Source organism: Labeo rohita, chromosome 1 (assembly GCF_022985175.1).
Source record: "Labeo rohita strain BAU-BD-2019 chromosome 1, IGBB_LRoh.1.0, whole genome shotgun sequence".
Taxonomy (NCBI): Eukaryota; Metazoa; Chordata; class Actinopteri; order Cypriniformes; family Cyprinidae; genus Labeo; species Labeo rohita.
The window spans coordinates 39,699,310-39,712,927 of NC_066869.1; the positions used below are offsets into that span (position 1 = coordinate 39,699,310).

Sequence of the window (13,618 nt, forward strand, 5' to 3'; positions counted from 1 at the left end):
TTCAATGACAATATAGTTAATATATTAGAATGCTGTGTGGCATTTTGATAAATTCCATTTCAATTCCAATTTTCAGGTTTTATTTAGGAATAGATCAAATTTTGGCAATAAAAATTGATTTGGGCCTTTCAGTCATTAATAAAATATTTAGCTTAGTTTATTCCCTGAATTTGCTGGAAATTAAATGGAATTACCCATCGTTCTCACTTTTATTTTGAATGTGTATATGAATGTGTATGCCGTTGTTTTTAATTGTACTTCTATGGGGGGAATTCACTAAAAATGATTTCTAAAGAAGCCTAATCTATGTAGAACGGAGGACGTGTTTCCCAAAATTAACAATTACTTGATTCAAATACACATGGTACAGCACTATGCCAGATAGCACAAAAGATGGTTTTTGTGCTGAAATACTATTAGTGAATTTGCCCCATCTACCTTGCCCCCAATATGTCTCCCGAGTTTCATGTCTTATTTTATTTTCTGATCTAAAATTTTACTTTATGATCAGTTTATCTAAAAAAGTTTATAAGAGTGATGTTGGTTTTGGTTTGTCACGTCACTCATTTGTCTTTTGTGTCTTTACCAGATTTTGCCAAAGAAAAATGAAAAATAATTGGGCAACTCTCACAAAACATTTTAAAAATAAGTTAAGAATGGATATAATTTTTTAAAATATACATATATATTGTTGTTAAAAAAAATAAGGATTAGTTCACTGCCAGAACATTTTCAGATAATTTACTCCTTTGTCATCCAAGATGTTAATGTCTTTCTTTTTTCAGTCGTACAGAAATTATGTTTTTTGAGGGAAACATTTTAGGATTTTTCTCAATATAGTGGTCTTCTATGGTTCCCCTAAATTTGAACTACCAAAGTGCAGTTTAAATGCAGTTTAAAAGGGCTCTAAATGATCCCACTGGAAGAATAAGTGTCTTATCGAGCGAAACAATTAGTTATTTTCCAAAAAAAAAAAATTAACCTCAAGTGCTCGTCTTGTCTAGCTCTGTGTGAACTCTGTTTTTTTCTGGTCATGACAGTTAGGGTACGTATAAAAATTCCCATCTCATTTTCTCCTCCAACTTCAAAATCATCCTACATCGCTGCAAAAGTACTGACCCAGAGTTTACAAAGTGAACATTCAAAGAAGATCAAACACCCTTTACAAAAAAAGGTAAAAAAGCGATGTAGACTATTTTGAAGTTGGAGGTGAAAATGAGATGGGGGGTTTTTAGATGTACTCTAAGTCTCATGACTGGAAAAAAAAAAGCTAGACAAGATCAGCATTTGAGGTTTAAAAGTATATAAATTGCAAGTTTTTTAGAAAATGACTGATAGTTTCGCTAGAAAAGATTCTTCGGCTGGGATTGTTTAGAGCCCTTTGAAGCTGCATTTTGTACGTTCAAATTTAGGGGCACCAAGTCCACTATACAGAGAAAAATCCTGAAAGGTTTTCCTCAAAAAACATAATTTCCTAACGACAAAATAAAGAAAAACATGAACATCTTGGATGACAAGGGGGTTTGAGTAAATTATCTGTCAATTTTTGTTCTGGAAGTAAACTGATCCTTTAGTAATGTGATCTGCCAATCACAACCCATTTTACTTTCATAATGTGACATTTTAAACAGGATATTCCACATGAAAATGGATGTTGGACTTATTTTTTAAGCATCAGAAATTGAATGGATCATGAAAAGTAAATGTCACACACAAGAATAAAAAAAAAAAGTTTGCTAAAACAAAGCTTTTGGTGATTTGGTTAACATCATCCAAATGCCAACTGGCCTAAGCGATGTCAACAGAAAAGAAAATTCAAGTTATGACATTGATTAAAGATTATGAGGACAGTTTTGTTTTACTTTAATAATAAATTATAACATGCATTAAGAAAGTAAATGGGTGCAATTTTGGTATATGGTAAAAAGTTAAAAAACTTTACAAAGCCCAAAACAAAATAATTAATCAATAAATTAATTTTTAAAAATCTCAAGGTCTTTAATTTTGCAATTTAATTATTTTTATTTTCATTTGTGGCCCAATATTTGTGCACATTTTTGTAACCACTGTGTGCGAGTTGCTCATCAGATCATCCGTCATCATCTCCCTCATGCGTATCTGTGTTTGTCAGTGTATCTGTGTATTTCCAGTTGTGAATTCCCTGTCACAACACTCCTACGTTTTTTTTTTCCCCCCCAGTCTGGTGTAATTTTGTAACCCTAGTGTGATGCAGTAGACCCCGTCAGTGTGATATTTGGTAATGTGTGATCTGCTCCTCGTCCCACTTGCAGGTTAACAACAAAACCAACCTAGCCAGCAGCCCCAAAGACACAGGCCCCGCCCCAGCACTGGTACCCACGACAACAACCCCGCCCCTTGCACGACGTCACCCCTATAAACCCTCCCCCTTTAACTAACAAGCCAGATTTGCTTACCTTTTCACCATTAAACAATAGCTCTGTTCCAAAACCTTATTATCAACTACCTACATAGGCAACTAGTTTCTAAGGCAACATCCTAAAACTATCCTAAAGAATCACAAAGCAAAACAAAAAAGCATTCTGGGATTGGTTTATCTGAAATGTATGTATATGATGCTGCCTTATGATTTTGCCTAATGTTGCTGGCTGTATTTTGGAACAGCTTTCACATTGTTTGTCTAGATTGCTCATGCTAATGCTAATAAGCTAATGCATCACTTTTATGCCTTAAACTGTGTACACTATTTTTAAGGTATATAAAACCATGCAAACTCCATATTTTCATATCTAGCAAAAATAAAAGACGACATATGCAAGGAAAACCAAGGGTTTGTAAATCTGGCACTGTTGGTGTGTCGTCTATCCAAAGTTCAGAGACCTTGCATGATTATCTCACCTCTCATGTCACCTTTATGTCACATGTGTTGTTCTTCCATTTGATCTCCTAATTCCAGGAAATTTAGGGCTGTATTCAATCAAATTGTCTTTGAAACATCAAAAGCGACTGCTGCTGCTTGATGTTTTGTAACAATGTAGTTTAATGCCATCTCAAGCACAAAAATCCATATAACGCTTGTGGTTTTGCTTGCGCAGTCATGGTGTATTGCCATTAGTCTACTAGTAGTCTACCCATTTGTATTTCCCATTTGTATAAATCTAATTCTTGTTGAATCAGATTGTCTGTCTCAATGCAGATGCATAATTGAAGTGCTTGGAGTGAATGTTTTGCAGTGCATGGCTGGTGTTAGCATTGCTTTGATAGGGTCGTACGCTTGGAGCTCTTTGCTGTGTGCGGCTTGACATTGTTTGCCTTCCATAATGACGCAGACATGCACGTAAACAAATGTCTCTCAGACTGACGACACTCTGACGCACTCGTACTGACACACATAGACTGTTTCTCTGTCACACGCACGGGCACTTGGAGGGTCATGTTTCTTAGACAAATGACAAGTGTGTGTATGTAATCTTCTCTAATCTGGTGGTCATTAGACAAGACATCATCAATTCCGCTCAGTGCCGCTCTGATTAATTACATTGAATGTGTCAGTGTGTGTGTGTGGGATCACATCATAGCAGTGATCCACAGTATGTTTGTTTTAAAAAAAAAAGAATCATATTGCAAGAGAAAACTGATCCAAAATCTATAGAATTTCTTGATTTATTTAGTAATTCCCATAAATCAAACAGCAATCAGACATATGGCAAGCAATGCATGCATTTAAAATACATATACAGTAATATAAACGTCCATGGTTTTATCTCATATATGTGACCCTGAACCACAAAACCAGTCATAAGGGTCTTTTTTTTTTTTTTTTAAATTTAGACTTATACATCACTTGAAAGCTGAATACATAAGCTTTCCATTGATGGGTGGTTTGTTAGGATAGGACAATATTTGGCTAAAATATAACCATCTGGAATCTGAGGGTGCCAAAAAATCAAAATATTGAGAAAATCGCCTTTAAAGTTGTAAAGTTAAAGTTCTTAGCAGTGCATATTACTAATCAAAAATTAAGTTTTGATATATTTACAGTAGGAAATTTACAAAACATCTTCATGGAACATGATCTTTACTTAATATCCTAATGATTTTTGGCATAAAAGATAATTTTTACCTGTTCAGTGTATTGTTGGATATTGCTACAAATATGCCTGTGCTACTTATGACTGGTTTTGTAGTCCAGGGTCACATATATGTTTTTGAAAGACGTCTATTATTCTCATCAAGGCTGCATTTATTTGATCAAAATACTGTAAAAACAGTAATATCCTTCAGATATCATTCTATATGCTGATTCGGTGCCCAGGAAACATTTCGTATTAAAGGATTAGTTCACTTCTTAATTCAGATTTCCTGATAATTTACTCACCCCCATGCCATCCAAGTTCTTCGTGTCTTTCTTTCCTCAGTCGAAAAATATTTAAGGTTTTTGAGGAAAACATTTCAGGATTTTTCTCCATATAGTGGACTTCAATGGGGATCAGTGGGTTGAAAGTCCAAATGCAGCTTCTAAGGACTTTACACAATCCCAGCCGAGGAATAAAGGTCTTATCTAGCAAAATGATCAGTCATTTTCTAACAAAAATAAAAATTTATAAACTTTTTAACCACAAATGCTCGTCTTGCACTAGTCTCAGCCTCATAAGCCCACGGAATGTTGGCTAAACTGTTGGCTAAACGTCTGATGCATATGGCACACTTAAGGAGTTTCTAAGGCATCATCGGATTGGTTAGATTTTACTGGATTTCTGGGAGACGTGTACATCGCGTTCTTTAACATTCTGCCTGAAAACAAAAATGCACCAAGCCCCCTCATGAAAGAAGAAAGTCATTGTGTCTACATGTGACAACGAGCGTCTATTAGGATCAACCAAAGGTTGGATTATCAAAAGTTTATGAAAAATTTAAAGTTCACAGCTTAGAATCTTTAAAATATGTCAGAGAGTTTTACAAACCGGTCTGTTATTTGTGGCGACATTTCCACACCCCTAATGTCATGATCGGGGCTGTGGGTCTTCCCTCAGCCTCTCGAGGTCGCTGTTCCCCTTGCACTGCACTCCCCTGATTGTTCACGTCTGTCTTGTCATTTGCACTGATTACGCTCACAGCTGTTCACACTCTGGACTATTGTATAAGAACTCTCACTTCTCACTCCTGTTCAGGTCTGCATTGTCTATTGTCTTCGTGTGTGTTTCGGTTCGGTTTGGTTTTGATCCTTGTTTCCAGTCGTGTTGTGCCGTGTTGGCCTTTTGGTTTTTGTTCATTTGTGTTTAGTTTCATTAAAATATTTCCTTTCCTGCATTTTGGACCCGGACCATTTTTCCGTACACCGAACGTGACAGAATGCAGACCTCTAAGATGGGTCCAGCGGGGAGGATTTTTTTCGGGGAGGCGAAGCTTCCCCGTTTGGCGACGGCGGACGCGCGTTTGGGGGCGGCGACCACCCGCTCTTTTCCCGACACGGCGGGAATGTCCTTTGAGGCGGCGTCGGCCGCCCGTTTCGAGCTCATCTACGCCTGTCTGGCGGGGATGGACGCCTGTAGGGCCGAGGTTGCGCAGATGCGGCCCTGCTTTCTGGCGGGGGCGGAGACGCTCTTCCTCGGGCAGGCGGCGGCGACCGCTCTCTCTGTTCCTGACGCGGCGGCGACCGCGCTCTCTGTTCCTGACGCGGCGGCGACCGCTATCTCCTGTCCGGACGCGGCGGCGACCGCGCTCTCTGCTCCTGACGCGGCGGCGACCGCTCTCTGCTCCTGACGCGGCGGCGACCGCTCTCTCTGCTCCTGACGCGGCGGCGGCCGCGCTCTCTGCTCCTGACGCGGCGGCGACCGCGCTCTCTGCTCCTGACGCGGCGGCGACCGCGCTCTCTGCTCCTGACGCGGCGGCGACCGCGCTCTCTGTTCCTGACGCGGCGGCGACCGCTATCTCCTGTCCGGACGCGGCGGCGAACGCGGCGGCGACCGCTATCTCCTGTCCGGACGCGGCGGCGACCGCGCTCTCTGCTCCTGACGCGGCGGCGACCGCGCTCTCTGCTCCTGACGCGGCGGCGACCGCGCTCTCTGCTCCGGACGCGGCGGCGACCGCTCTCTCTGCTCCTGACGCGGCGGCGGCCGCGCTCTCTGCTCCTGACGCGGCGGCGACCGCGCTCTCTGCTCCTGACGCGGCGGCGACCGCGCTCTCTGCTCCTGACGCGGCGGCGACCGCGCTCTCTGCTCCTGACGCGGCGGCGACCGCGCTCTCTGCTCCTGACGCGGCGGCGACCGCTCTCTCTGTTCCGGACGCGGCCCTCACCGTGCCTTCTGTTCCGGACGCGGCGGTGACCGCTCTCTCTGTTCCTGACGCGGCGGTGACTGCGCTGCACGGGCCTGGCCCGCCGTCCCTCCCCCTGAGTTGCCTTCCTCCGTACCTCCTCCCTCCAGACTTTGGGAACGTCTGGAAGCCGTTCCGTAGGGAGGGGGTACTGTCATGATCGGGGCTGTGGGTCTTCCCTCAGCCTCTCGAGGTCGCTGTTCCCCTTGCACTGCACTCCCCTGATTGTTCACGTCTGTCTTGTCATTTGCACTGATTACGCTCACAGCTGTTCACACTCTGGACTATTGTATAAGAACTCTCACTTCTCACTCCTGTTCAGGTCTGCATTGTCTATTGTCTTCGTGTGTGTTTCGGTTCGGTTTGGTTTTGATCCTTGTTTCCAGTCGTGTTGTGCCGTGTTGGCCTTTTGGTTTTTGTTCATTTGTGTTTAGTTTCATTAAAATATTTCCTTTCCTGCATTTTGGACCCGGACCATTTTTCCGTACACCGAACGTGACACCTAAGCCCTACAATTTCTAAGCCCTTAATTTATTTTTGACTGAAGAAAGAAAGATATGAACATCTTGGATGACATAGGGGTGAGTAAATGTATATAAATGCTGAAATATTGATACTATATTTTATATTTTTTGTATATATTTTGCATGTAATTTTTGCCATATGTCAGATTGCTGTATATGGACAGTTAGAGCTAAATGCTTTTGCTATTTCTTATGCTTTTGGGAATTGCTATTAGTATGTGTGCACATGATTGCACTTAGGTAAGGAAAATGCTTGCTAAAAATATATATTTTAAAACTATGCAAGTTCCATTTATACTTACACTTTTTGTCCTATTTTCATGAGCTGAACTGGATATAAGGAGCCATTTTAAAGAATCAGATATGACTAATATGTCAGCTTTTAAAATATTGCAGTACAAATGCACATGCATAGAGATTTCAGGTTTCCGAGGTGTATTGTATGCTAAAGCACTGGCGACATGCATGTAAAACTTTCAGCATGAATGGGAGGAAGAAGGCTGTGTGTGTTTGTGTTTTAGATGGGGATCCAGACTGCATTATCATGCAGGGCATAAGCGAGTAATGAGTCTCTGTTCTGATAGCCTTGTTTTGCTGGTTGGATTTATTTAGTTGTTTGTATTTCTATTTTTAATGCCTGAAAACAAAGTCATTTGCAGTTGCATGTTGTGTCTGGTACACAGCCATTATATGTCATTATGCTTCATAAAGCTTCTTTTTCATACACAGATAATAATCTTTCTTTCACTCCCTTTCAGGAGCCGCAAACTACCGTGATCCACAACCCAGTGGACAGAAACAAGGTAATATGACGCATTTTTGTTGAATCAAAAATAGCGACATCATAAATTAGACTTTGTCCAGTGTCCAGTCTGAAGGTGATTCATAAGTATTCTTTCCCATTTCTCCAGGAGTCTACAGAGAGTGCCAACACAACTATCGAGGACGAGGACCTTAAAGGTAAAGCTGGACATCTCTTTGCCCGCGTGTCTGCCCGTAGACGTGCCGTTTGTTGCTGTTTCCCTCCTCAATATGTCTTCCATCTGTGCTTCTCCTCAGTCATATGTACACTCTCTTGTTTATTTTCCCCACCGAAATTGTACTGCCCGTTGCTGCCATTCTCTCCTCCCCTTCATCCTTCGTTCGTTTCCCCGCTTAAGGGTGTCTGTTTCAGTATTTCTTGTCGAGTGTGCTATTTGAAATGTCTTCTTTTTCGTTTGTCCTGCTCCTGTTGTTTCTTCCTCTCATTGGTTCAATGTACAGCCAGACGTTTTGGAAACCTCAGCATTAATTCAATCTGGCAACCCGCGGGCCGCCCGCAAAACTCCGAGCCCAAGCAGGCGCCCAACTCCTCGGTGCAGAGTAAGTCCGTAATGGGCAGGAGACAAAATCACCCCGTCCTCCCCTAACGTCGTTCAATTGCTTAGATCCCCCCTTGTATGAACAAGAGGCCCCTCAACAACTCCAATCTGCCCTGTTAAGGATATTCTTTAATTTACAACTCCAAACTTCATTCCTCATCAATGCTCCAAATGTTTTAATCCATCCAGCTGCTTCTATCAGACACAAGTTTGTGTCTGCCTATTCTTCACGGACTGTGCGTTGAAGGCCAAGAAAATCACAAATCCCAAAAGTATTAGAGAATGCATCAAATTCTAATTTGGACTAAACTACTCTGGTTTTAAAGAAAAACACACAAATCCAGTCTGTGAAGGAGAGGGAGACATAGATGCGTGTAGCATGTGTTAGAAAGGCCTGATGGATTAAAAGCAAGTCTCTGAATCGATAGAGAGATGCTCAAGTAAATGGGAAATCAGGTTTTAATGTGTAAGTACCAGAACGTTCTTTCAACGTGCTCTTCACAAAAAGACACCCTCTCACCGTCTCTAACGCTCCTGATGTTGGAGAAAAGCCCTCCTTTTGCCTTTAGTGCTCTTCATTCTTGCCAGAAAACCACCTGACTGCTTTTTAGCTCTCTGTAGGTGCTTGAGGCCCTCCGGTTGCACCACTAACAAACCTCTTCTCACTGAAAAGACTGTTCAGTTGACCTTTTGCCCCTGTGTCCTAGGACTAGAGTCTGCATTATCCTGTTTTGCACCCAACATTCCTAATATGGAGAGATCCACTGCACTAGGAGCGTACTTGCTCCGGTATCCCCATCCTGCTCCATGCCTGAGAGCCTGATGTTTGCTCCTTCTGTTTAGTATCTCTCCCGGCTTCCCACCTATCCAACCTGAAAACAATCTAGATTTGTGTGTATAGAAAGAAATAGAGTCGCTTTGGATTTGTTTACGCTCAGTAATATGGAATGGACCTAAACCAGTATTGAATGGACAATACGCTGTTTTTCAACGTCAGATTCTGTTTGCACTTTATGTTGACATGACCATAAGACAAAATGCATTTTGTCTAGATTCTGTGTTTCACATGATGAAAAAGAAATCTTTCTGTGTTATTTTTAGGGCTGTCAGTAGATTCAAAATATGAATTGAATTAAATACAGTTAAATACATTCATATTGACTCAAAAATGTAAATTATTTGTGTGACAGCCCTGATTCTTTTATTTTTGTCATGGGTTTTTAAACAAAAAACATTCTGATATCTTATGAAACACAGAGGAGAATGGTGTTTCCACATATGCTAACAGCGGCATTATGCTGAATAATGAAAATGATGTTGAAAAAAGGTTGAAGGCCCCATGTTACAAAGCATGTCCATTGTAAGAGAAAACAAGCATTAGATGGAATGCTTTTCTGAAGAAAAGTGAAGTCCTCTTTTCCTCATTTGAAAGCCGCAAACCCTTTTCCATCTCATTTGTCATTCAGTGCCTTCCGGGCGAAAGACATCAGCTAGAAGACGTATCCATTCCTTTTTTTTCTTTTCATCTATTAATTTGCAGACACCATAAACTCAGTGCTGGAGAATGAGTGATTTAATGATATAATTAATATTTCACATTAAATGAACTGTTAAATATTAAAAGTACAAAGTACATTTAACGTCTTTTTGCCCGGTGGGCTGGAGTTCTTATGTCATCATCAGTAGACGTAGATACATTGCACTAGTTTTATTTGGTGCTTTCATAAGAAATTGCCTTTTTGACCAATTATGAGCCATCTTTTTGCTGTCCCTTAGCTTGCCAAGTTATCAATAAAGGTAAATTTAAACTTTAATACTTTGAATGAAAGTGTTGCCTGTGATTTTCTACCAGTAAACACTGCTCATTCTGATACTCATCGTAGAGCACTAGGAGTTCTGGAATACGCTTTCCTTTGGGTGCCCTTTGTTTATCGAGTGTCAAAGTTGCCTCTTTTTAGTAAGAGTACAGTAAACTACAGATTGTACATAGCCATTATATAGAATTCACACAACCTCTGTGGAAGCCAATTGGGGCTGGGCGATGTAACCTTTTATAAAATCAAAAAATAATTTACTCACCCTCATGTCATCCAAGATGTTCATGTCTTTAATTCTTCAAGTGACAAGAAATGAAGGTTTTTGAGGAAAACATTTGAGGATTTTTCTTCATATAGTGGACTTCAATGGGACCCAACGAGTTGAAGGTCCAAATTGCAGTTTCAATGCAGCTTCAAAGAGCTCTACACGATCCCAGCCGAGGAACAAGGGTCTTATCTAGCGAAACGATCAGTGATTTTTTTTTAAAAAACATTAAAGTTTATATACTTTTTAACCACAAATGCTCATCTTGCACTAGCTCTGTGATGCATGTCCACGACTTAAAGGGGTCATCGGATGCTAAGTTCAATTTTTCATGTTGTTTGAACATTAATGTGTGTTGGCAGTGTATGTACAAATCTACCCTATAATGATAAAAATCCATGCAGTGGTTTTTAATTAATCTGTAAAAATAATATCCCCTTTTTCAAATCGAGTCGTTCTCAGATGCCTGTCAGTGTGCCGTCACACCGACAGAGGCCGCTCCCATGATAGTTGATTGACATGAGCTCTTACCTCAGACCATCTGTCACAGTCCAGTAACTTTCCTTGTTTCCATGCCGAAGCAGGGATGTAAGTTAGACAAGAATATCTCAGATTGAGCGATTGAGGTGTTGTGTTGCTGGATGTAATAATGAACATAGTGATCGTCATTTACTCCCGACATCTGAGCCGCTGAAGATGCAGTGTGAAGAATGCACCTCCCGATCTACGAAATCTACGATCAATGAAAAGTTGCGATTTTCTAGGCCGATGTGGCTAGGAATTATACTCTGATTCCGGTGTAATAATCAAGGAACTTTGCTGCCGTACCATGGGTGCAGCAGGCGCAATGATATTACGCAGTGCCTGAAAATGACCGGCACTAAGTTTGTGTAGATGCAGAGTTGATGGCTGTGTAATATCATTGCACCTGCTGCACACCTGGTACGGCAGCAAAGTTCCTTGATTTACGCCGAAATGAGAGTATAGTTCCTAGCCATATCAGCCTAGAAAATCGCAACTTTTCATTTTTCATCCATCTTTGTACACGAACTACAGACGAGTCAAGTTTTAAATAGGAAAAATTTCTAAACTCTTTGGTCATTTTTGAGCGAGATGCTAAAGGTCTAATCGGATTCAATGATCTATGCTAAGCTACGCTAAAAGTGCTACCGCCAGACCCAGAGATCAGCTCGGATTCGAAAATGGTAGAACTCAACCGTTTAACACTAGGGGAGTTGGAAAATGAGCCTATTTTCTTTTATTAAAAAAGTGGAGTGTTCTTTCATTTCTTTATGACTTAAGAAAGATATGAACATGTTGAATGACAAGGGGTGAGTAAATTATCAGGACATTTTTATTCGAAGTGAACTAATCCTGTAAGGTTTGTTGCCAGTTTTCCACAAATTTTCACTAAACGAACACAAGAAATTTTTCTTTTATTAAAATTCATCAATATATTAATAATTTTCCTGCATCTATCATGCCATGCAGTGATGAGTGATGTCACAAAAGAATTGTTGAATCAGTTTTGAGTTGATTCATTGAAATGAATCAATCTTATCAGCTCTTTCAATATTTTGTACATTACTAAACATTATGAAATTGAAATCAGCATTTCTGTGTAGACAAATGGATTGATGAAACAATCCATATTAAAAGTGATAAGCACGATATTTATGATTAAAAGCTAATATTCAGTATACAGTATCGCCCAGTCCTGAAGCCAACTAATAGCCTACCTGCACAGACAGAAGCTATAAAGGTTCACTGTAAATTATGTCTGGTGCTTTCTAAACAAAGGTTTGCATTTTGTGGATTGCATAAGTTCAGACAAGTCTTGAAATGAGTTGGGATGTTGATTAATAATTTTGATTGTCATGCCGCGAGGGTGTCTGACTCACTCGCTAGACGTCTCTGTGTGTTTCAGCTCGAAAGCAGGAGATCATAAAGGTGACCGAACAGCTGATTGAATCCATCAACAACGGCGACTTTGAGGCTTACGCGTGAGTGAACGCACAAACCTGTCGCTATGACAACCACTGCCCCCCTTGAGAACGCTAATGCATTCCTTTATTTCCTCTTGATTACTGAGATTATATTTAATGGTCACCTTTTCACAACAGGTGCTCCATCTATATTTAGATCCAAGCCTCAGTTAATTACAGCTTTTGATCGGGAGAAGGAAATTCAGATGCGGCATCAACGACCACATATGTTCACTGACTATTGACAGTCTAAAATTGGAACACTTCTAGTGCTTTTGCACTAAAGTCTGCACACAAATTAAGACTTTTAGCTTTACGTTCTACTCTTTTTCTCACAGAAAGATTTGCGATCCTGGTCTTACTTCCTTTGAGCCAGAAGCTTTGGGAAACCTGGTGGAAGGGCACGACTTCCACAGGTTCTATTTTGAGAACGGTATCTAGATCCACATCTTTTCACACTTAAACCTTAAAGAGAATATCTTGAGGTGCAGTATTTTGATTACCATATTTGTTTGTCTTCTCCTTTAGCACTGTCCAAAGGTAATAAACCCGTACACACTATTCTGCTGAACCCTCATGTGCACCTGATCGGAGAGGATGCGGCATGTATCGCGTACATCCGTCTGACTCAGTACATGGATGGCAGTGGGATGCCACGTACCATGCAATCAGAGGAGACTCGTGTCTGGCATCGTCGAGATGGCAAGTGGCTGAACATACACTTCCATCGCTCTGGAGCCCCCAGCGTGCCCATCAAGTAAGCGTCTCTGCTGTTTAATGTATAAAATGATGTTCACAATCACAAAAAGGTCATTCTCAGAAAAGTGTGTAAAAAGGTTTGTATCATCCAGTGTTGGGGAGTAACACTGTAAAAAATAAAAAACACAATTTGTTGAGTCAGCTTAAAATAATTTGTTACCCTGCTACCTTAAAATTTTAAGTTCAGTCGACTAAAATAAGTTTATTCAACTTGAAATGTTAAGTTGTACTAAGTAACAACTTAGATATTTGTGTTTGCTAAACTTAACAGATGGGTAACCCAGCTGCTTTAAAATCTGAAGTTGATTCAACTCAAATATCTAAGTTGTCACTTAGTATAATTTAACATTTCAAGTTGAATAAACTTTTTTTTGAGTTGAACTTAAAATTTTAAGGCAGCCAGGTTACAAATTATTTTAAGTTGACTCAACCAATTGTTTTTTACAGTGTAATTTGTAATCTGCAACCTATTACATATCCAAAATAACCTTCCCAACACTGGTATCATTTCATGTGAAAAGGTTTCTGCCGAGTCTGAACTTTCAAAAAAAATAATAATTTTAAATACATGTACTTTTATTATAATAAGGATGCAGTAAATTGATCTGTAAAG

General features: G+C 40.4%; 1 protein-coding gene across 12 annotated transcripts in view; it reads left to right on the forward strand.

Moving 5' to 3' along the window:
* Positions 1 to 13,618, forward strand: part of camk2d2 (calcium/calmodulin-dependent protein kinase (CaM kinase) II delta 2) — a 42,863-nt gene that overhangs the window by 26,480 nt on the left and 2,765 nt on the right. For 3 of the 12 annotated variants that reach the window (XM_051117474.1, XM_051117483.1, XM_051117488.1), the window contains exons 14-21: positions 2,292 to 2,351; positions 7,577 to 7,621; positions 7,730 to 7,778; positions 8,082 to 8,180; positions 9,956 to 9,976; positions 12,189 to 12,264; positions 12,585 to 12,679; positions 12,775 to 13,003. In XM_051117474.1, the coding sequence (XP_050973431.1) occupies positions 2,292 to 2,351; positions 7,577 to 7,621; positions 7,730 to 7,778; positions 8,082 to 8,180; positions 9,956 to 9,976; positions 12,189 to 12,264; positions 12,585 to 12,679; positions 12,775 to 13,003 (674 nt within the window). Of the gene's footprint in view, positions 1 to 2,291; positions 2,352 to 7,576; positions 7,622 to 7,729; positions 7,779 to 8,081; positions 8,181 to 9,955; positions 9,977 to 12,188; positions 12,265 to 12,584; positions 12,680 to 12,774; positions 13,008 to 13,618 lie in introns of those variants that run through there. The other 9 variants (XM_051117506.1, XM_051117514.1, XM_051117529.1 and 6 more) reach the window with 6 other exon arrangements.